The 22,103-nt window shown below is 49.0% G+C and overlaps 1 protein-coding gene across 3 annotated transcripts in view; it reads left to right on the plus strand.

Annotated features, from left to right (window-relative positions):
* The first annotated feature begins 6,749 nt into the window (after positions 1–6,749).
* Positions 6,750–22,103, plus strand: part of Tbc1d10a (TBC1 domain family member 10A) — a 38,801-nt gene continuing 23,447 nt past the window's right edge. The window contains exon 1 of one of the 3 annotated variants that reach the window (XM_069994551.1): positions 6,750–6,875. Coding sequence is in view for 2 of the 3 variants with exons in the window: in XM_069994549.1 (XP_069850650.1) it covers positions 7,175–7,383 (209 nt within the window). In the remaining variant the exon portion in view is untranslated. Of the gene's footprint in view, positions 6,876–7,102; positions 7,384–22,103 lie in introns of those variants that run through there. The other 2 variants (XM_069994549.1, XM_069994550.1) reach the window with 2 other exon arrangements.

Here is a 22,103-nt window from a genome sequence, read left to right on the forward strand (position 1 = left end):
GAGTCAGTAGGATTGAGAATTCAAACATAGCCTGGGCTACGAGACCTATCTCAGAAAACAAAAAATAAAGGTAAGATTTGAAGTTATCATTAACTCTACATGATTAGGAATATTTTAACTATGTTGTATTTTCAGGAGAGTGGGTATTTGACCAATTCTAGGTACGTCTGGGTCCTGCAGCTCTTGAAATATAGGACAAGGTAAACTTCTGTCACTACAAACTGCTATAGAAGACTGCTGTTGCCTTAAGTTCAGTTAAGCTGCTCCAGGGTTTCTTATCCCTGAGCTAAGTGATTAGATCAGATCTGGGCATGTGACCCTGTGCAAGAAGTTGAAACACCAGAGAATGTAGCCTCCTCTACCTGGAGTAGCCCCTGCCAAATGACTTGTGGCTGTGTGAAGAAAGATGTGAATCTCAGAACTGCTACATCATGAGGGTCCCCTTCCATGAATCTATACCAAGGGCACATTCCAGCATCCAGAAAGAGGGGCTCCAGTGAGTACCTTGGGATAAGACTGCAGGGTGGCACATTCCTGTAGCCCTAGTGAACCTCCTTCATGGCCAGAAGAATGTACCAGCAAGTACACCAGGATGTTTTGCAGCACTGCCTGAGGCCTCTTGTCCCTTGAACTGTAGTGAACCATGTGAGTGAGCATGTCTGTGTGTGTGTGAATGTACTCTGAACTCAGGCCTGCACATTCTTGCTTAAGCTTTTTTGCTCAAGGCTGGTACTGTACTGTTTTAGCCACGCCTCTACTTCCAGCTTTTTGCTGGTTAACTGGAGATAAGTGTCTCAGATTTGTCTGCTTAGGCTATCTTTGAACATTGATCTTCAAACCAGAACACAGATTCAGAATGCAGATTCCTGAGTAGCTAGGATTTCAGGAAAAGCCACAGGCACCCAGTTTGGGTTTTGGGGGTATTTTTTGTTTTGTTGGTTGTGGGGCTTGAACTCTGTGCCTGGGCACTGTTCCTCAGCTCTTCAGCTTAATAACCTTATGCTAAGGCTCTAGTGCTTGGGCCACAGTGCCACTTCTGGCTTTTTCTTCTTATGTGGTGCTGAGGAATGGAACCCAGGGCCTCATGCATGTGAGACAAGCACTCTACCACTGAGCCACCTTCCCAGCCCCTGCTTTTGTTTTTCTTCAAATAGACATCTTGCTATGTTGCCTAGGCTTGCCTCAAACTTTGGGCTCAGAGTGACCCATCTTGCCTCAGCCTTCTCAGTAGTGAGTACCACAAGCTTGCTCCACAGCACCCTTCTTGGGGGCTCTCCATTTTGATCATTTATCAAAATGATCACCCTGTCCTTGCCATCTCCAATCCAATGTGTTGAGCCTGTCTTCAAGGAGAAGCTTTCTACTCTCTGTCCTGGTTCTTGTGTGCTGTCCCCAGATTCCCACCGAGGAGGGCCGGTCTCATTTCCATCCACCTCCCCCCTCACCGCTGCCTCAGCATTCCCTCCACCTTATCTTTCCTGTGAAGTATTATATACTTAGTCACCATCTGCTTCCTATACTGGGCTATAAGCTCTGTTGGGCCAGGACTTGCTTTCATTTGTATGTGTTTTTTCTTCATATTTTTGTGCCAGTCCTGGGGCTTGAACTTGGCTTGGGCACTGTCCCTGAGCTTTTGTGGCATTCTACCACTTGTGCCACAGCCCCACTTCTGAATCCTTACTTCTGAATCCTCTTTCCCCCGCTTCCTCCCCCCCTCACCGTGTGTGTGTGTGTGTGTGTGTGTGTGTGTGTGTGTGTGTGTGTGTGTGTGTGTGTGTGTGTGTGTGTGTGTGTGTGTGTGTGTGTGTAATGGGAGATGTGTCTGTATGTGTGTGTGTGTGTGTGTGTGTGTGTGTGTGTGTGTGTAATGGGAGATAAGAGTCTCATGGACTTTTCCTGCCCCAAATGGCTTTGAATAGGATCCTCAAATCTCAGCCTCCTGAGTAGCTACCATTACAAGCATGATTGGTAGGATTCTTTTTTCTCCCTTCCCCTTCTCTTTTCTTTCTCTCTGTCCCTGACTCAGGGCTAGACCTTCGCCCTCCCCCCCCCCCGCTTTTTTTTTGACAGTCTAGGGGCTTTAACTCTGGGTCTGGGTGCTGTCCCTGAGCCTCTTATTGAACCACAGTATCATTTTCAACTTGTTCTGAGTAGTTTATTGGAGATAAGAGTCTCACAGGCTTTCCTGTCTGGACTGGCTTCTAACTATGATCTTCAGATATCACCCTCCTGAGTAGCTAGGTGTGAGCCACCAGCACCCGGCTTCCTTCACCCTTTCTATTCCTTCCACTACAGTTAGAAGTATATTAAAGAAAAAGCACTTTGAAGTTTGAAAAAGTAAAGAAACTTAAGAGATTGACTGCTATGCCCTGCAGGCTTCAGAGACAGGACTTTCTGACTCACCATGTAATTATTGGCATTTCTGCATTTTGAAGAAGGCAAATAAAATTCTTAAAAGTTAAGCAATTTTGTGCAAGAACACCCAGTTTGTAGAGGATACAGAGATGTGGCAAAGTCTTGGGAGCTATGTGCTCTTGAGTAAATTAGGTTAACGCCCTACTTCAGCCACAGGCTGTGGTGGAAAACAATAATGAATATGCAAATCATAAATCTGTCACTCCTAGTCTCTGTTTACTGGATGTCTTCTTGGGCCACAGGCTTAGCACACAGTGTCACACCAAATCTCAGAGCAAGTCCTCCAAAGGGTGTTTTTGTTTTGAAGATTTCTATTTCACAGATGAGAAAATTACCTCAGAGAAGCTGAGCACACATGCTTATAGGCCAGCTACTCGGGAGCACGAAGCAGGAGGATAGGATCACTTAAGCCTAGGCCTTTGAGCCTGAACAAGACCCTATCTATAAATAAAAATAAAGACCCAGCTCCTGTAGCTCACACCTGTAATCTTACCTACGGAGATTCTTATTGTGGTTGGAAGCAAGCTGGAACAAGAAAAGTAAGATTTGGAGCTGTGACTTAACTTTGAGCAAAAAAGCTTAAGGACAGCACCCAGGCCATAAATTCAAGCCCCACCATTGGCACAAAACAAAAAAGCCTCACAGCAATTTGAATGATTCAGTGTAAGACAAAGCTAGAGCATCAGGCCTGAAATGGAGTAATGTTGCCCTGAGCCAGTGGCTCACTCCATAATTCTAGCTACTCAAGAGGCTGAGATCTGAGGATCACATTCAGAGCTACCCTGTGTAGGAAAGTCAGTGAGATTCTTATCTCCAATTAACCACCAAAAAACTGGAAGTGGAGCTCTGGTGCAAGTGGTAAAGCATTTAGCTTGAACAAAAAGGCTAAGGGACAGTGCTTAGGCCCTAAGGTCAAAAACCCCAGTGCTGGCACACAGAGAAATGGAGTACTCTCTATCTAGTTTTCCAAAGATGGACAGACAGACACCTAAGTGCCCTTTGGTGTGTCCCTAGCCCAGCCCAAACACTCCTGGGGTATCCAGGCCCTTTGGGAGCTTGGACCTAAAAGCCTACCGTTTTCTTGAGCCACAACAGATTTCAATCATCGTCCCAGACTAAGGATTTGAGTTCAGAATAGCGTGTTGCCCCACTCCCATCTGTCACTGCTGTTTGTGGCAAGCCAGAAGCCTACGGAATGTGAAGACTACAGTGAAATCTGCAAGAATTTCTGAGCCACGTGGCATCAAGGAAACAGCTGGTGAATCATTCAAGGCTTAGGCTCCCTCTTAGAGCTTGTGTTGAATTCTTTGAATCCTGTCTCAGGCTCTGCAGCTGTGACCCATCCCTTCCAGTCTCTCCTTTTTGGGCTTGTCTACTTCAGGTCTGTAGGGGAGTGTCAGATGATACCAAGAGTGTATGTAATATATTATGTAAATCATAGTGTACTGAAGTGAGGAACTATCATTATAACTATAAGATTGGACAATCCCCAGGATCAGAAGTTGGCTGGTGGGGGCTAAATTCATGTAGATAAAATTGGTCTAGGCTTCTCAACATAAGTAGTTGGTGAGAGCTAGATTCAACTACTGGCTCTACCATAAGCTAGTTATAAGACCTTCAGCAACTGACTTTGCTCTTCGTTCCCATGCCTATAAAATGGGAAGAATAAGCCAGGCACCCTTGGCTGTTACACCTGTAATCCTAGCTCAGAAGACTGAGATCTGAGAATCACAATTTGAAGCCAGCCTGGGCAGGCTGCTATCTCCAATTAACACTCAAAAACTGGAAGTGGCATTGCAGCTCAAATGGTAGAGCAAAAGAGCTCAGGGGCAAGCTGGGAGTAGGTGGCTCACACTTGTAAACCTAGCTACTCAGGAGGCTAAGATCTGAGGATCATGGTTCAAAGCCAGCTCCTGCAGGAAAGTCCATAAGACTATTATCTCCAATAAACCACTCAGAAAACCGGAAGTGGCACTGTGGCTCAGGTAGTAGAGCATTCACTTTGAGCTGAAGAGCTCAGGGACAGTGCCCAGGCCCAGAGTTCAAGCCTCAAAAAAAAAAAAAAAAAAAAGGCTCAGGGACAGAACCTAGCCCCTGAGTTCAAGCCCCACAATGGACAAAAGAGAAGTGGGGGGTGAGGGGGGAGGGAGGGTAGATACAAAAGCTACATCACTCTCTATATGAAATATCCAGAAAAGGCAAATCTACAGACAAAAAGTAGATTAGCAATTACCAAGGATGGAGGTAGGAAAGTGGTGGTGGTGTGGAGTAACTGCTAATGAGTATGAGTGTCTTCTTGGGGTGATAAACATGTTCCAAAATTAGATTGTGATTAAACAATCCTGAAATTATGCTAAGACCCATTACTTACATGTTCTGCTTATTGAGACAAGCTCTAAGTAGCACAGGTTAGCATTGACATTGCAATCTTCCTAGCTCAGTCTCCTGAGGATTCAAGTTACAACATATGCCATTATGCTGACATTATTAGTAGTAGTAGTAGTAGTAGTAGCAGTAGTGCTTGTATAGACACTAATGCTCAGCTTTCTTGGTCACTCACAGCTAGTGCTCTACTACTTAAGCCACACCTCCACTTCCCTCTGTGGTGTGTGTGTGTGTGTGTGTGTGTGTGTGTGTGTGTGTGTGTGTTAGTACTGGGGCTTGAACTCAGGGCCTGGGCACTGTCCCTTCAGCTTTTTCGCTGAAGGTTGACACTATCACTTGAGCCACACAGCTCCACTTCTGGTTTTGTGGTGGTTAATTATGGAGACGAGCACTTCAGACTTTTCTTCCCAGGCTGGTTTTAAACTGTGATCCTCAGACCTCAGCCTCTTTAGTAGCTATTTCAAGTATAAGACACTAGCACTGAAATCCATCCCAGTTTTTTGCTGGTTAATTGGAGATAAGAGTCTCCTAGTCTTGTTCACCAGGATTAGTTTTGAACTGAAATTCTCTAGGTTTCACACTTTTGAATGGCTAGGATTACAGATGTGGGTCACTAGTGCCTGGCTATTATTATTTTTAACTTATTTTGCAGTGCTAGAGATCATACCCAAGCATTGTACACTTTGAACTAGTGAATTTGGGATATGTTTATTATATGTCAATAACTTTGTTGGGAAAACAAATGACTTTGGTCAACTTCATGTTTGCAGGGCTGGTACTCTACTAGTTGAGTTCAAGTTTCCAGCTGAAGGTCATTATTTTTATTATTATTTTGTTGTTGGTTATGGAGCTTGAATTTGGGGCCTGAGCACTGTCCCTTAGCTCTTGAGCTCAAGTGAGTGCTCTACCACTTGGGCCACAGCGCCACTTCCAGTTTTCTGGTAGTTTATTGGAGATAAGAGTTTCACGAATTTTCCCACCTGGGCTGGCTTTTGAACTGAGATCCTCAGATGAGTCTCCTGAGTAGCAAGAATTACAGGCATGAGCCACTGGCGCTCAGCTTTTTTCTCTTTTTTCTTTTCTTCTCCCTCCTTCCTTCCTTCCTAGACTTGAAATTTGGTATCCAATGCTTTTTGCTCATTGGCCACTGGCCAGTGCATTGCCATCTGAGCCATGCCTCCATCCCTGTCATTATTCCTTTTTTGTTGTTGATTGTGGGGCTTGAACTCAGGGCCTGGGTGCTGTCCCTGAGCTCTTTTGCTCCAGGCTAGTGCTGTACTACTTTGAGCCACAGCTCTACTTGCGGTTTTTGAGTGGTTAATTGGAGATAAGAGTATCAAGGGGGGCTGGGAAGGTGGCTCATTGGTAGAGCGCTTGCCTTGCATGCATGAGGCCCTGGGTTCGATTCCTCAGCACCACATAAGCAAAGAGAAAAAAGCCGGAAGTGGTGCTGTGGCTCAAGTGGTAGAGTGCTAGCCTTGAGCTGAAGAGCTGAGGGACAGCGCCCAGGCCCAGAGTTCAGGCCCCATGACCGGACCCCCCCCCCCCCAAAAAAAAAAATTCGGCGTAGGTGGTTCACATCTGTGATCCTGGCTCCTCTGGAAGCAGAGATCCTGAGGATCATGGGTTCAAGCCAGTCAGGGCAGAAAAGTCCAGGCAGCCAAAGAGCTGTGCTAGAGACAGGGCTCAAGTGACAGAGCACTAGCCCTACAAGCATCAGACTCTGAGTTCAAATTCTTCACCCTTTTCCCACCCCCAAAGTCTTCCAACATGCTAATTTAAAGTTCCAAAGTCGTGAAGAAGGGGGATGGGGGAGCTGCCAAACCTCTAGCTCAGGCCCTGTCTAGATGATGTTCAGTATCCTAGGGAGAATTCCTGAACTCTTGTCTCAGAATTCTCCGAAAGAACGGAGGAACAATCCCCACCCACGCCCTGGGGTACAGTGGAGGCCGGGTCCCCAGCAAGCTGAATCCCCGGGGAAAGCCCTAGGCCTTTACCTGAAAACCACTAGGGTGACAGGCGGGGCCCTGGCCAACCCGGAAAGGCCAGAAGAGCAAGTCCAGGTGAATTCTCAGGTGATCGGCAGCCCGGGGTGGGGCGGGGGAGGAGGGGTCCTGATGACGGCTGTCCCGCCCCCTCACGTCGGGCCGGTTGGCGCCAGCTTAGAAGTGGGCGGGGCATGGAGTTCGCGGCGCCCATTGAGCGTAAAAGAGGGAGCTCCCCGTTGGGCCTAGAGCTCCGCCCCCCTTTGCGATGGCCAATGGTCGCGGCGCGTGGGCGGGGCGTCGGCGTCGGCGTCGGCGGAGGCCCGGGAGCTGGAGCGTCTGAGGTGGCTGAGGTGGCCGCTGGGGCTCGGGCGGCGGGCGCGGCCAGGATGGCGAAGAGCAGCGGAGAGAATGGGCCGCGCGCGCCCGCGGCCGGGGGAAGTCTGTCGGGGACTCGGGAAAGCCTGGCCCAGGGCCCCGACGCCACAACCACTGACGAGCTCAGCTCTCTCGGTTCCGACTCAGAGGTCAACGGCTTCGCCGAGCGCCGCATCGACAAGTTCGGCTTCATCGTGGGCTCGCAGGGCGCCGAGGGCGCGTGAGTAGCGCTCGGGGGGTCGAGGCCTGGGTCTGGGCCGGCAGCGCGGGACCTGCGCCGGGGTGGGTGGGCCTGGAAACGGACCTAGCCTCGGTCAGGACCGACCAACATGTCCCGGTCCCCCCCCCCCCCCGCAAGCCAGGGCCACAACCCCTTCCCTCCCCACGGACCCGCCCTGGTCGGTCGATCGGCACCCCTGCTTCCGATCTGGGGACCCGCAGGCCAACCCCGCCTCCTTCCTTCCCCATCCCCGTTTCCCCCACCTCCCCCAGACAGACTGTCCCGAAAAGGACTGACAGTGCCCTCCTCCCGACACAAGACACTAGCCCCAAACTCAGGCGCCGCCACTCGAGCCTTAGGGATCACAGATGGCTGCCCCCTCCCCAGCTCGCCTAGAGAATTCAACATCTGTCTCCTCCCCCACAGACCCACTGCCTCCCTGTGTTCTCGTCCACCCGGGAACCCTAGCAGACTTAAAAAAGGATCCACTGCTGGGCCCTGTTCCCGTCCCCCACATCAGATCTCTAATTGGGCTGCCACTGATCAGGTCCCCAACAGACAGTCCCCTCCTGGCTTTTCCCCCTCGCATCCCTCAAAGGCAGATCTCTCCATCCTCACAGGCAACAGGTAGACAGACACTCCCCCTTTCCAGTAGCTACTCAACCTCCTCCAACTCCAGGACACACTGTCAGCCACTTAAGCCACTGGAGTCAATTGGCACACTACGGGGATGCTGGGGGGCGGGAGGGAATATACTTCCTCCTCAAAACCCAGATCTGGGCGGGGAGGGGTGCGGGTCAGTAGGAGGGGAGAAAACAAGGTCCCTAATTTGGGTAGCACTTTCAGATCCTCCACCCTTGAGCACCCAAGCACTTAGTTGGCCCGTGGAGAAAGATGAGGAACCTTTCTCAAGCTGGGCAGGACGGAGCTCAGTCCTGAGCACAGTACTCCCAGGTGTGAACTGGTAGTCCCCTTAGGGAAGATAGTTCCTAGACCCCATTCCCATCCCAACTGTCTTGTCACATGTGACAAGTATGCACAGAACTGACACTGGCGCCCATTCAGCAGAGACAGCCCCCACAGTTAACAGTGGGACCCTATTCCAGCCATGACCCCACCCAGAAGCTCCCATTCCTCCCTTCTCAGACTAGGCATGACTGCCCAAGAGTTCCCCAATCTTTCTCATGACTTATGGAAATGCTTTGACTAAGAATCCAGTCCCACACAAGCCACCCCAAGGATTCATTCACCAGGCCTCCTCCCTAGGAGAAATCTAAGCCCCTCCCCTCAGGGGAGTTGCTTCTGGTCTCCTGGATCTGTCTCCTCTAGCACTCTTTCTTCCCCACTTGTTCACAGCAGGCTAAGCTCATCCAATCCCAATCCAGACTCAAGAGAGCACCCCTTATTCTTATCCTTCCCCCTGATTTGAGGTTTTGTCTCAGTTTCTTGGAATGAACTTGTGAGAACCAATAGGGGACTTAGGATGTAGTACCATGTAACCAGGAACCAAGGACTAGGGAGGGGTGGGATCTTGAAAACTGAAAGGAATTCCCAGTTTCTTTTGGGAGGTCTTGGAAGTAAAAGCTCAGATTTGTTGAATTGTAAGGTATGAGATTTCCTCCTGCATATTTCCCAGGCAATTGACAGATCCCAGGGTACAGAGCATGGTGGTATAGTTGGGAACTGGCCAGCTTAGGAATCACACTTGTTGGCTATGCCACGTTGGGCAAGATCCTGAACCTGTTTACCCACTGGAAAGGGCAACAGTCACACCTACATTCACCAGTAGTGAAGGGATTAAGTGAGAATCAGGAGTGTGAGGGCACCTGCAGAGTGACTGGTACAAGTAGTGGCCCAGAAAAGGTTTGTTTCTTTCCTTTTCCTTTTAAGGGTCTGAGGAATGAGAAGAAAAATGAGGGCGTACCTCTGGTATTTCTGAGCAGAGAGGCCCCAATGGCAGCACCTCCCTTTGGCTGTAGTCTTCCCCAACCAGTCAGCCAGACATCTGTGTCTCCCCCTCCTCCACACCATAAACTCAGGATGTGGCTCTGCAGATACCCTTTAAGTTCCTGGTGTCTGTAGGCTGGGGCTGAAATGGCCCACAACTGTCCCTGCCTCACTTGAAGCCTGTCAGCAGAGTCTCTGATATTGGAAAGCTTAGATCTTCCTTGATTAGTTTATGTTGTGGTTCTGAAGAAGCCAAGAGTAAGTTGTGGGAAGTTTCAGGGTGACCGCCCTGAACCCAGTCTCGTGGTTGAGGGCTAGGAGTCCATGTGCTGGCCCACAGAAGTGAAACATTAGCACTGATGGGTATGGTGGAGATGGTGGAGACTCTGGCACCAGATTAAAGATCCACTTTAGTCACCCTGGGTCAAAGGTTGTCTCAAGACAAAACTGTTTTGATAGTTGCAACGGGCTAAAAATGGGGAAGAAAAACAGGCTGTTTTGCTCACATGTCTGTTACCTGGCAGGAATAGATGATAAAATCATAGATTGGATGAGCTGGAAGAAATCTTAAGAGATTGACCAGTTTCACCCTGCTTTGTTAGACAGAAGAAACTGAGGCCTAGAGAGGAGGAACAGAGCCTTGTAGTGACAGAACGCCCAGGTTAGGACTCATATGCCTTTACCATCCATAAATGTGGCCCTTTGGCTCCAGCAAAATGGGTATCGGACAGACAGGTGAAACTGAAGGTACCCCATAGGAACCTGCCTGCCCTCACCTTTGCTGGTTCAGCACTTTTTTTTTTTTTTTTAATCCCTTCAGCAGTGTAGGAGGTTGACCAGGTGGTTGGTGGAGTAAGAATGTGTTGTCATGATCAGCCTGATTGGCTGGGTGTAGGAGCCAGGCTTATTCACCTTGCTATTGTCATTAACTCCTGCCTGGGAGTAACACTCAGTGTTTATTTACTGCATCCCGAGTTAGAAAGCCAAAAGGTCTTTCTCATCCTACAGGTAGCTTTAAGAGTAGTGCTAAGCCACTTTAATCAGTTAGGAGCAAAGCTTGGAGTTAACCCCAAAATTTCTGATGCCAGGCTTATGCCTTCCTGCTTCAGCTTCATCTAGACACCTTGCTAATCTGCTCTGCTGGAAACCTCTGGTGGGACTGAAATGTTCCCTGCTTGCTTTTTTGAACAGTAGCCAGAGGCCAGAAAACAGCCAGTCACAGAAAGAGGAGCTGGCCACAATAAGTTCTCTTGGCTTAGCTGGAGAAAATCCTAAGAAGACCAGGTGTTCTCAGCTGAGAAGCTTGGGAGGATCAATGTTCTCTTTCCTATCAGGTGGGAGTAGGAAGAACAAACCTGTGTGAGGAGGAGATAGTAAGGAAGGGAAAGAGGGATATACAGTGGATACCAGGTCTTCTGGTATCCTGGTGATGGAAGAGGCGAGCTCCTCTCCTCTGCTCCTCTGCTTTTTCCTGCTTGATTATGAAGACTGGCTGCCTGGGTCTGCAGCCTCCCTCCCAGCCTCCCTCTGCTCAGTCTGTAGGCCAGATGAGGTGAGGAGCTTTGCTCTCTGGGATCCTGTGGGCGTTGGCTTCCTGTTATGGGAGCAAAGGATCTGAGCTGGGCCGAGGGAGAAACATCTGGAACAGCAGTGTTGGCTTCGTCAAGTCTCCTGCTCTCTGGGCTTTCTATTTTTCTAGCTGATTAAGGCAGCCCTACAACTTTGGAAATCATAAAACAGGCTTAATTGGCATCTCTGTAAATTGGTCTGAGGCCAGAGCCCTCCTGGCAAGCTGGAACCTGCCTCCTTCGCTTTCCTGCCACTTTTCTAGTCTGTAAGCTTAGGACATTCACTTTTCTTGGGTGCTTACAGATCCCAGGAGAGCCTGGAGCTGGTAGTGAGTCCTTGGGTGGCCCATCTGGAAAGAGGCAGCCCCACATGGCAGTGGGGGGCCTGGCCGGTGAATCTAGACCACAGGCCCTCCAATTTTCTCTCCCCTTTGCTTTCTTCCAACCTCAATAGACAAGCCAGTTTCGTAGCCCTGTGGGTGTTCTAGGCCTCAGACAAGACCTGACTTGGTGTAGGAGGGGGGCCAGTATACCAGCTGCTGTTGCCCTGGGAAGGTGCCTGTATGTCCGCTTGCTAGGAAACCCTAAGCTGTGGGAAAGAGATAAGGTGGTGGAGACTGCTTGATGTTTTGTCCTCTCAGCATCTGGTCTGAAACAGGACCTCTGGGGGGCAGTGAGGCCTAGCATAGATCCAGTCACTCAATCTGTTTCCACTGGGGTGCCGGAAAAAAGATGCCATATGCTCCCTCCTTATGAGCTCTGGAGTCCGGCTGTCTGTGTGATCTTGGATGATGTGTTACTTCACTCGTGTCTTCAGTTTCTCATCTTTGAAATAGTTATAAGTATTCACTTAGGCCAGGTGCTTGTGGCTCATGCCTATAATCCTAGCTAGTCAGGAGGCTGAGATCTGAGGATCACAGTTCAAAGTCAGCCCGGGGAGGAAAGTCCATGAGACTCTTATTTCCAGTAAACCACTCAGAAAACTGGAAGTGGCACTGTGGCTCAAGTGGTAGAGCATTAGCCTTGAGCTGAAGAGCTGAGGGACAGCACCCAGGCTCAGAGTTCAAGCCCCAAGACCCTTCCAAAACAAACAAACAAAAAAAGTATTCACTTTGCAAGGTAGTTGTGAGGTTAGATAAAATGATGTTTGGAAAAAGCCGACATTCACAGAATTGTTCCTCTGAATGTCCTTGTCACCTCTGGTATAGCTAGGGATCTTGCCTTTTCATTTGCTTTCTATCTCTGGCCCTGATGATGAATATGGGAGACTCAGCCCCTGCGGGCAGCAGCGAGCCCTAACCCAGGTGATCTCGAATTTCCCTTGAGAAAGGGATGTCTTCTTTCTGTGCATGAGCATACTATAGACTGCACAGTGCCTCATATTTTCCCACTGCTAAATGGCAGAGCTAGGACTAGAACCTGTTTTTCCATCTTGAGATTTCAGTGACTGAATATAGCAGGCTGGGTCTTCATGATCCCCAAGGCCCTCATATCCCAGGAAGGAGTTAGCAGAAACCAAACTACATCCCCAGCCAAGCTGGAGGACGGGCAGGACTTAGTACAGTGGAAGTCCAAGGCTGTACTTGTCCAAGTGGGAGAAAGGTCCTTGGGGAAGTGCTGGAATCATGGCCTCCGCCTCCCAGCAGTCCGAGTGCACATTGCATTGATCTTAACCCCCAAATACTGCAAAGTGGTTGTCTGACTTGGATATCCAGTCTGGGCTCTTTGAAAGAAGTCTTTACATAGACAAGGCAGGCACTGTAATAACTCAAGAAAAGCAAATGTTCTGAGCTTATCCAAATTAGAAAAGTGGCAGGAAGGAGGGAGCCAGGACTTGTACCAGTGAGGTGTCTGTTTAAATGTGGAGTCAGATCAGAACAGGGTTCTAATGCTCTTCCAGTTACATGGCACTACCCATTTGAGCCCCCAAGCCCAGAAGGCATTTCCTACTTGAGTGGGACAGTCCATCATTCACCTGGCAGTGTCCTAGCCAATCACTTTCTTTATCTTGCAAACAGCATACTTTGAGGACTAGGAGACCTTCTTTAGCAGATTAGTCTGCCTTTTGCAAATCCGTTACTATTCTGGGCTCAGAGATCTTCTTCCCTGGACGGGGAGAAAACTGCTACACCAACACTCCTGTTACTTTATCTGCTTAGAAGCCCCCTATGCAGGATTTAGGGGGCAAGGCCAAGTTTGATTTTGTCTTACCATCATCTTTTCCAGTCTGCTCTACCCCATTCTGTTTCACTGTGGCCTGTCCAGTTCCTCAGAGGCGATCACAGCTTAGCTTCTCACTTCTGCTCAAGTAGGCGAAGCCGACTGGGAGAGCAAGGCAAGGCTTTATACCCTTCCTCACTTAACCACTTTAGCAGTGAGCTTATTTCCCAGACAATCTGTGTGCCCTTTTCTCTGTCAGACCCCGTGATAGGAACAAGGAACACAACTGTAACAAGCTGCCTCTGACTCATTGCCCTCAGACTGCTTAGAAAACAGAACCACAAACAAATCTTTACAATGTTGAGCCATGCAGGCTGTAATTGAGGTGTGTGGCTGCTCTCTAGGAGGAAGCAGCCAGCTCTTCCTACAGGAGCCTAGAAAGAAGTGGCCTTTTATCTAGGACTCAGAAGGGGCAAGCAAGCACATTCCATTGGATAGAAGGAGACCCACATGCAGGCTTCCACCCAAAAGCTAGCTATTCAAGTCTGGAGTGTAGTGAGAGCTAAGATGATGAGAATAGGGTAGGCTGAGGAAGGAGGTTGAACCTTGAATGCCAGGCTGAGGCCTTTTGATGTTCAGAAAGACTAGTCATGAAAGATAGAGCCAGATCACAAGTGGTAAGGCTGTTGGGAAAAACCAGAATAGGTCAGAAAAGTTTCGGTGAGATCTGGAAATGGTCAAGAATTATGAGCAGAAATGGGGCTTGGCTGTGTGACTGGCTATGTGGATTCATGGGCAGTTGGTAGGTTTCTCACAGAGCCCTATCCTGAACTTCTGGTTACAGGAAGGCAAGGCTGGCTGTGCCTTCCTCTGCAGAGGGCAGTGGGCTGCTGTTAAATCAGTCTTGTCCTGGCACTGGGCTTCCCAAGGTGCCTGGTCTGGCCAGGGCATGTCAAGGAGCTCTTTGTCTCTCTCCAGCAGGCCAGTGGGTTGGCTGACCCAGTTGGGGAGGGAATGGGGAGAGTAATACTGTTCTGTAGACTCTGCCTGGTAAACATATTGGATGGCAAGGAAGGTGCAAGGAGAGCCAAGCTCCTTTCCAAGGAAGGAAGAGTGAAGCCTGAGGACAGGGAACACCTACCTTAGGGTGATATGAGATTTGGGCCTTTGAGCATAGCAAAGAGAGTCTGGTGACAGCTGAGGGCCAGCTTGACCTCACCTGGTATGTTTATTCTGTTCTTGGATCAGGTGCAGTGGCTGGAACAGGAGGAAGTGAGGCAAACTCCTCAGCACTGAAGGGTACCACCAGTGGTTCTTGGAGAGGAGAGATTCTGCCTAGAAGTGTGGATTGAGGCTTTGTGTGAGCACAGGAGTAAGGGTGTTGGAGCCAGCGCCACCCCCTCTCCCCCTACCCATGTGGTTTGTGACTTAGGCTTGACCTGTAGGCTCTGTTTTTCATCTAGAACTTACTATTTGTGCAGCCTGTGCAAGCCTGAGAATAGAGACCAGTCCTACCTGCACAAGACTTCCAACCTAGCAGGAAAGTTGGATTAAACAAGTAGTTACAGGTGTGACTGTGTACAAAGGATTGTACAGCTCAAACAAGATAACTAGGTTAGGAGCAGAGAGTAAACAAGAGATGGCTGAGCAGGAATCAGGAGACCCTAGTCTTGGGTCTCACTGAGCTACTCATTGGCTATGTGACCTTGAGAAAGTTGCTTTGTGTGTGTGTGTATGTGTATGTGTATGTGTATGTGTATGTGTATGCGTACGCGTGCGCCCGCGTGCACATGCACGTAACACACACATGAGTTCTAGGGCTTGAACTCAGCCCTGGACACTGTCCCTAATGTTTTTTGCTCAAGGCTAGTGCTCTACCGCTTGAGCCATACCTCTACGTTTGGCTTTTTGGGGATGGCTAGAGATAAGAATCTCATAGATTTTCCTGCCTGGGCTGGCTTCAAGCCTCATTTCTCAGATCTCAGCCTCCTGAGTACCTAGGATTACAGGTGTGAACCACTGGCACTTGGTCTGAGAGGTACTTCTTGTGGGGCTCTTCAATGTAAGGGGTCACCATAGCACACCTCCCATAAGCCATGCTTCCAGCGTGTACTGCCCTTGTGTGAGGGTCCCGCTGAGTGCAGGACAAACCTCCCTCATATCTCTGCCAGTGCGATCCGGTTGAAGGACACTTTTATTTGTTTAGCTCTTCAGTCTGAAGAAGCTCTTTAGCAATGGAAAAACGGTTGAATTTAGATTATTCTACTTTGTTTATGGATGAGGAAACCTGCTGAGCAAATAATAGAAATGGACCTAGCACCTGAAATTTCACTCCCAAGTTTCCATCTCATAGAAGCAGGTGGCCACTAATATGTCCTTTACATATGTCCTATCACCCAGCCTCAACTTCTTTTTTTTTTTTTTTTTTTTTTTTTTTTTGGTCGGCCGTGGGGCTTGAACTCTGGGCCTGGGCGCTGTCCCTCAGCTCTTCAGCTCAAGGCGAGCGCTCTACCACTTGAGCTGCAGCGCCACTTCCGGTTTTCTGGTGGTTTATTGGAGATAGGAGTCTCACGGTCTCTCCTGCCCGGGCTGGCTTTGAACCGCGATCCTCAGATCTCAGCCTCCTGAGTAGCTAGGATTACAGGCGTGAGCCACCAGCGCCCGGCTCAGCCTCAACTTCTAACAGGCTTCTTGAGTTGTTTTTGTACTGAGGTTATTTTGTTGTTGTTGTTTTGGCTTCCCCTCAGGTTCTGGGGCTTGATTCTGTTCCTGAGCTTTTTTTCTTCTTCTTTTTTTGGGTCTGGTCATGGGGCCTGAACTCTGGGCCTGGGCGCTGTCCCTCAGCTCTTCAGCTCAAGGCTAGTGCTCTACCACTTGAGCCACAGCGCCACTTCCGGCTTTTTTTTTCTGCTTATGTGGTGCTGAGGAATTGAACCCAGGGCCTTAAGCATGCAAGGCAAGCGCTCTACCACTGAGCCACCTTCCCAGCCTCTGTTCCTGAGCTTTTTTGCTCACAGCTAGCACTCTACCACTTGAGCCACAGCTTCACTTCCTATTTCCTTTTTTTCTTTTTTTGATCAGTTGTGGGGCCTGAACTCTGGGCCTGGGTGTTGTCCCTGAGCTCTTCAGCTCAAGACAAGTGCGCGCTACCACTTTGAGCCACGGTGCCACTTCTGGTTTTCTGGTGGTTAATTGAGATGAGTCTCACGGACTTTGCTGCACAGGCTGGCTTTACCCCTGATCCTCAGATCTCAGCTTCCTAAGTAGCTAGGATTACAGGTGTGAGCCACTGGCACCCAGCTTGTTTTTTTTTTTGGTCAGTCTTGGGGCTTGAACTCTGGGCTTGGGCGCTGTCCCTGTGCTCTTCAGCTCAAGGCAAGTGCTCTGCCACTTGAGCCACAGTGTCCGGAAGTGTCCGGTTTTCTAGTGGTTTATTGGAGATAAGAGTCTCACAGACTTTCCTGCTCAGGCTGGCTTTGAACTGTGATCCTCAGATCTCAACCTCCTGAGTAGCTAAGATTACAGGCATAAGCCACCAGCACCTGGCTTTTTTTTTTTTTTTTTAAGTGAGGGATGTTACAGCTTCTATCTACACACAGTCCCTTACATGTACCCCAAGACATGGTTAGCTCCTTACCGGGAGCCCAGGGAGGCAGTGAGAGCCTGTGGAACTTCTATTCTTCTGTGTGCTGTGGCTCTGGATGCTGTGTGTGGAGAGTGATCCTTCCTAGGCCTCCTTTGCTTCTTTCCTTTTCCTCTGTCTTTTTTTTTTTTTTTGTACCCATACTGGGGCATGACCTCAGGACCTGTGCTGTATCTTTTTCACTCAAGGTTACTGCATTAGTGCTTGAGCCATAGCACTTCCAGTGTCTATTGGTGGTTAATTAGAGATAAAAGTGTCACAAACTTTTTTGTCCAGGCTGGTTTTTGTCAGGCTGGCTCTGTAGTCCTCAGATCTCAGCCTCCTGAGTAACTAGAAGTAACTACAGGCATGAACCACTGGCACCTGGCTCCTCTCTGTCTTGACCTAAACTTGGGTCTAACAGAGCATATTAGTAGACCTAGCTTCAAGTCCAGCATCTGACACTTTCCATACATGTGACTATTCTGAATCAGGGGTATGATTGGGATAGGAAGATGTTATGAGGATTAAAGGTGATGGACATGGTGTTGGAAAGGCACCCAGCACAGCATAAGAGCTCTGGGTCTGTGGTCTGTGGCCTGTGGTGCTCTCACTTGTGCATTACTCTCTGCCTTCAGTGTAATCGTGAGAAGCAAGTCTGCATGGGTGTGATGATCTGGCTTTTCTCATATGCTTTGTCCACCCAACCTAGGGTCTTGAGGGGGGAGAGTAGCACGAGCCAGTCCCCCACTCAACTTGAGATCAGAAGCTTCCTGGCCCTCTAGGGCAGGTTGAAAATCCCCTCCCCCCCCAATTGGTTCCTCATTGAGTCATTTGCAGCTGGGCCCTCACACAGCCATGACTGAGAGCTTGCTCTTCTCTCTCCTTGGCTGGTGAACAGAAGCAGAAGTAAGAGCAGAGGTGGGGCCTATAGAAAGCTTCAAGCCAGCATTTGGCCAAAGACCTGCCTGGGGCCTCTGCCCTGCTGGGTAGTAACACTCACCTAGGAAAGAATCCAAGTTTGCTTCATAATTATCACCACCCTCCTCCTGTGTGGATTTAGACTTTCCTCAGGGACTTTCTGTCCCACCTCTGGATAACTCCTCCAACCTCCCAGAATTCTCATGGTAAATGCCATTCACAGAGGAACGTGTATGTTGGGTAAAGCTTTCACCTACCCTCACCTCATTTAATCGTGTGAGATGTCTCCTCCAATCCCCATTTTATTGAGTCAGAAGTCAAACCCCAGAGAGAAAATTGACTTACCAGGCATCACACAGTTTGTGGCTCTGAGTCCACTGAGCTCCAAGCTCAGGCAGACCAAAGCCAGAGGCCAGGGCCTGGACTCATTCTTAGTACTGTCCACACTTGCTTAGAGAAAACCTAAGTTTTCTCTTTTATAAAAAGGGATCATTGCCTGATGCTGATGGCTCATGCCTATTAGTAATCCTAGCTACTCAGAAGGCAGAGATCTAAGAATCACAGTTCGAATCTAGCTCTGGCAGGAAAGCCCATGAGACCCTTATTTTCCAATTAACCACCAAAAAGCCAGAATAGGGTGGTAGCACAAGTGGCCGAGTGGTAGCCTTGGGTACAAAATCTCAGGGACAGTGCCCTGACCCTGAGTTCAAGCCCTAGGACCAGCCAAAAAGAAAAAGCAAAAAAAAGGGCTGGAAATGTGGCTCAGTGATAAAATGCTTGCCTTGCATGCATGAAGCCCTGGATTCGATTCCTCAGTACCATATACACAGAAAAAGCTGGAAATGGCACTGTGGCTCAAGTGGTAGAGTGCTGGTCTTGAGCAAAAAGAAGCTCAGGGACAAGCCGAGTTCAAGCCCCAGAATTGGCAAAAGAAAAAAAAAAAAAGTGGGGGTGGGGAGAAGGCAGGATTAAATGAAATTATATCAGTTAAGTGCTGAGTGGTGCCTGGTACGCCACAAGTGCCTGGTAAATGTTACAACAGACATTCAATTAAGCTAATTGACTATTAGAACTATAATGTTGTAAAAAGCCATTGATAAGCAGATCTGTGCTGGGCCCTGTGCAGGCTTTTGAGCAAGACCTGGAGCTAGGAATGGCCTTTATCAAGCTCTTGCTATGGATAAAAGCTTGGTCTCCCTGGATTACAGGTGGAGATTTGTATTCCCAGCCCACTGCTGAGAACACCAAAACTAAAGAGGCCTGAAGTCCCAAAGCTAAGAAATTGGTCACCACACATTTAAGTGTCAGCCAGGAACCTGGATACACTGTAGAGATAGAGCTGGCAGAGCCTCTGCCCTGCAAGAGTACCTCCTTGTGGAATGCTGCCTCAGCAGAGCGGAGGTCTGGTAGGGGAGCTGGACCCGCTCTGCAGGGCAGCTCACATTCCCTAGGCAAGCCATGCCCTTCCTATTAACTTACACTTTGCACATACTGGGCCTTCTGCCTGGTGTGCCCTTTTCCCTTTCTCAGCCAGTCACTTCCTGTTACCCTTCAAACTCCAGTTTGTTACCTTTGAAGGGATCTCTAAATACCTGTTCCCCACCTCCCTCCCAGGGACTTCTTGTAGGCTTCTGACACCTTTCATGTGCTCCGTGCTCTTTTACTTTTTTTCTTTCTTTCTTTCTTTTTTTTTTTTTTTTTTTTTTTGGGTCCGGTCATGGGGCCTGAACTCTGGGCCTGGGCGCTGTCCCTCAGCTCTTCAGCTCAAGGCTAGCGCTCTACCACTTGAGCCACAGCACCACTTCCAGCTTCTTTCTTTTTGCTTATGTGGTGCTGAGGAATCGAACCCAGGGCCTCATGCATGCAAGGCAAGCGCTCTACCACTGAGCCACCTTCCCAGCCCCCTTTTACTTTTTCTTTATGTGTTAGCTATTTACTTACCTGTCTGTCTTCTTTGCCCAGTTGATTTCCTATATTCGTGGATTCAGGGTCTGGAGCACAGGCTCTAGAGATGTGTGTGGAATGTGATGAGGTGCTGATGGTGCTGCCCCTGGAGCACTTAGCAAAGGTGAGGCATCAGTGAGAAGTAGTTCTGAATAAGGCCTGTAGTGATCAAGTTAGAGATCAAGGGAGCGGGATGGTGGCTAAGGGAGGGAGACCTGTACATAGGACCAGGGGGTAAAGGAGTGATGTACAGAGGACAGGAAGACCAGACAGTCAGGGCCTATGGTTTCTGTTGGAGAAGAAAGGGCAGTAATGGGGACCACAAAGGAGTTTAGGCAAAGGAAGGGCCTTACAGAAGCAGTGAGCCAAGGCTAAATCTGATGAGATCTATCAATAAGACCTAATAATTTAATAAGTATGGGTGGGGTTGGAGGTTCATTTGGTAGAGCTAATGCCAATGAGCCAGTAAGCTAAAGTAGCAGGTACTGAGTTTGAGTCCTAGTCTCAGAACTAAAAGAAAAAAAAAAAGGAGAAGTGGAACTGTGGCTCAAGTGGTAGACTGCTCGCCTTGAGCTGGAGAGCTGAGGGACAGCACCCAGGCCCAGAGTTCAAGCCCCACGACCAAAAAAAAAAAAAAGAAAAAGAAAAGTAAGGATGGGTAAGGGGTTTCATACATAAGTCAGGGTCCTCTCGGGGTACTTTCGGTGAGATCATGACCTGAGGACCCGATCCCTGGCAGGGATTTCAAGCACCATTCTGCTGAGCAAGGGTCTGGGGTTTGGGGAAGGATTGTCTCCTGTTGAGAATGGTCTCTGTAGCTTCCTGCATCTATGCCCTGGGGATTGTTCTGGGCTCTCTCATACTTGAGTATGCCAGATGAAGGGGGATTCCTTGGCTTTTTGTTTTTCTGTCTTTTTTTTGTGCTAGTTCTGGGCTTGAGTTCAGGGCCTGGGCACTGTCCCTTAGTCTTTTTGTCCAGGCTAACACCCTACCACTGGAGCCACTCCTCCACTTCCAGCTTTTTGGTGGTTAATTATAGATAAGAGTCTCATAGGTTGGCTTTGAACTGTGTTCCTCAGATCTCAGTCCCCTTGAGGAGCTGGGATTATAGGCGTGAGGCACTGGCTCTTGGTGATTCCTTGCTTAGTTTTTGGAGGCAGCAAAGCTGGTGCCTAAATAAACCATTTCTTGGTCTCATGGAATGGGGTGGAGCTGAGCAAATGGAGAGCTGGGCAGAGGCCCAGGGCACCAAGGCCAGTGGAGGGTGGAGAGAACCTGTTTACCATTGTGCACTGACCCAGGCCGGAAGGACTAGAGCCAGGGAATGCCTCATGGGAAGGAGAGGCAGGACCAGCACTGGCCTGCACTGGGAAGGAGGAAGGGAGGGAGGGAAGAAGGGTGAAGCAAGCCAGATTCTTTCCCCTAGATGGGCGCCTTTCTCCCACCAGCCATTTCCAACACAGAGTGGCTAAGCTTCAAGAAGGAACACAGGCTGTGTGGACCATCACTTTTCTACACCACTTGCTGTGTGGCCTTGGGCAGGTCACTTATCCTCTGGGCCCCAGGCCTCTGCAGCTATCTGGGAAAGGATGGCTTACCAGGTGATCTCGCAGGCTTATTTGCCAGGTGTTTTCACACCAGCCTTTCTTCTGCACCCTGCTTTCCCATCATCATTTCTTATAGAACTGGCCTAAAAAAACAACTTATGCTTTTAATCATTACCATCTCTTAGGGTAATGAACTTGAGATGTTGTCGCCCAGTGTACAAAGTAGGTCAGTCTTCTGGTATCCTGGAGAAGATGCTCCCCCACCATTGCTAGCTCTGGGTCTGTGACTGGCTATGTGATCTCTGCATGTCCACTTTTTAATTTTGTTATTATTATAAAGGTGATATACAGAGGAGTTACAGTTACATACGTCAGGTATTGAGTACATTTTTTTTTTTGTAGGTGGTGGGGCTTGAACTCTGGGCTTGGGCACTGTCCTTGCGCTCTTCAGCTCAAGGTGAGCTCTCTACTGCTTGAGCCACAGCGGCACTTCCAGTTTTCTAGTGGTTTATTGGAGATAAGAGTCTCACGGACTTTCCTGCCCGGGCTGGCTTTTTTTTTTTTTTTTTTTTTTTTTTTTTTGTCGGTCGTGGGGCTTGAACTCTGGGCCTGGGCGCTGTCCCTCAGCTCTTCAGCTCAAGGCGAGCGCTCTACCACTTGAGCTACAGCGCCACTTCCGATTTTCTGGTGGTTTATTGGAGATAGGAGTCTCAGGGTCTCTCCTGCCCGGGCTGGCTTTGAACCGCGATCCTCAGATCTCAGCCTCCTGAGTAGCTAGGATTACAGGCGTGAGCCACCAGCGCCCGGCCCGGGCTGGCTTTGAACCTCGATTCTCAGATCTCAGACTCCTGAGTTGCTAGGATTACACAGGTGTGAGCCACTGGCGCCCGGCTTTGAGTACATTATTTTTTGGACATTGTCACCTCTTCCCTTACCCTCTCCCAGTTTTTTCCCTCCCATCCCCATCCACAAGTTGTATAGTTCATTTTCAACATAGTGTGTAGTGAATAC

This window comes from Dipodomys merriami, unplaced genomic scaffold (genome assembly GCF_024711535.1).
Source record: "Dipodomys merriami isolate MVZ:Mamm:240054 unplaced genomic scaffold, mDipMer1.0.p SCAF_45, whole genome shotgun sequence".
Classification (NCBI taxonomy): Eukaryota; Metazoa; Chordata; class Mammalia; order Rodentia; family Heteromyidae; genus Dipodomys; species Dipodomys merriami.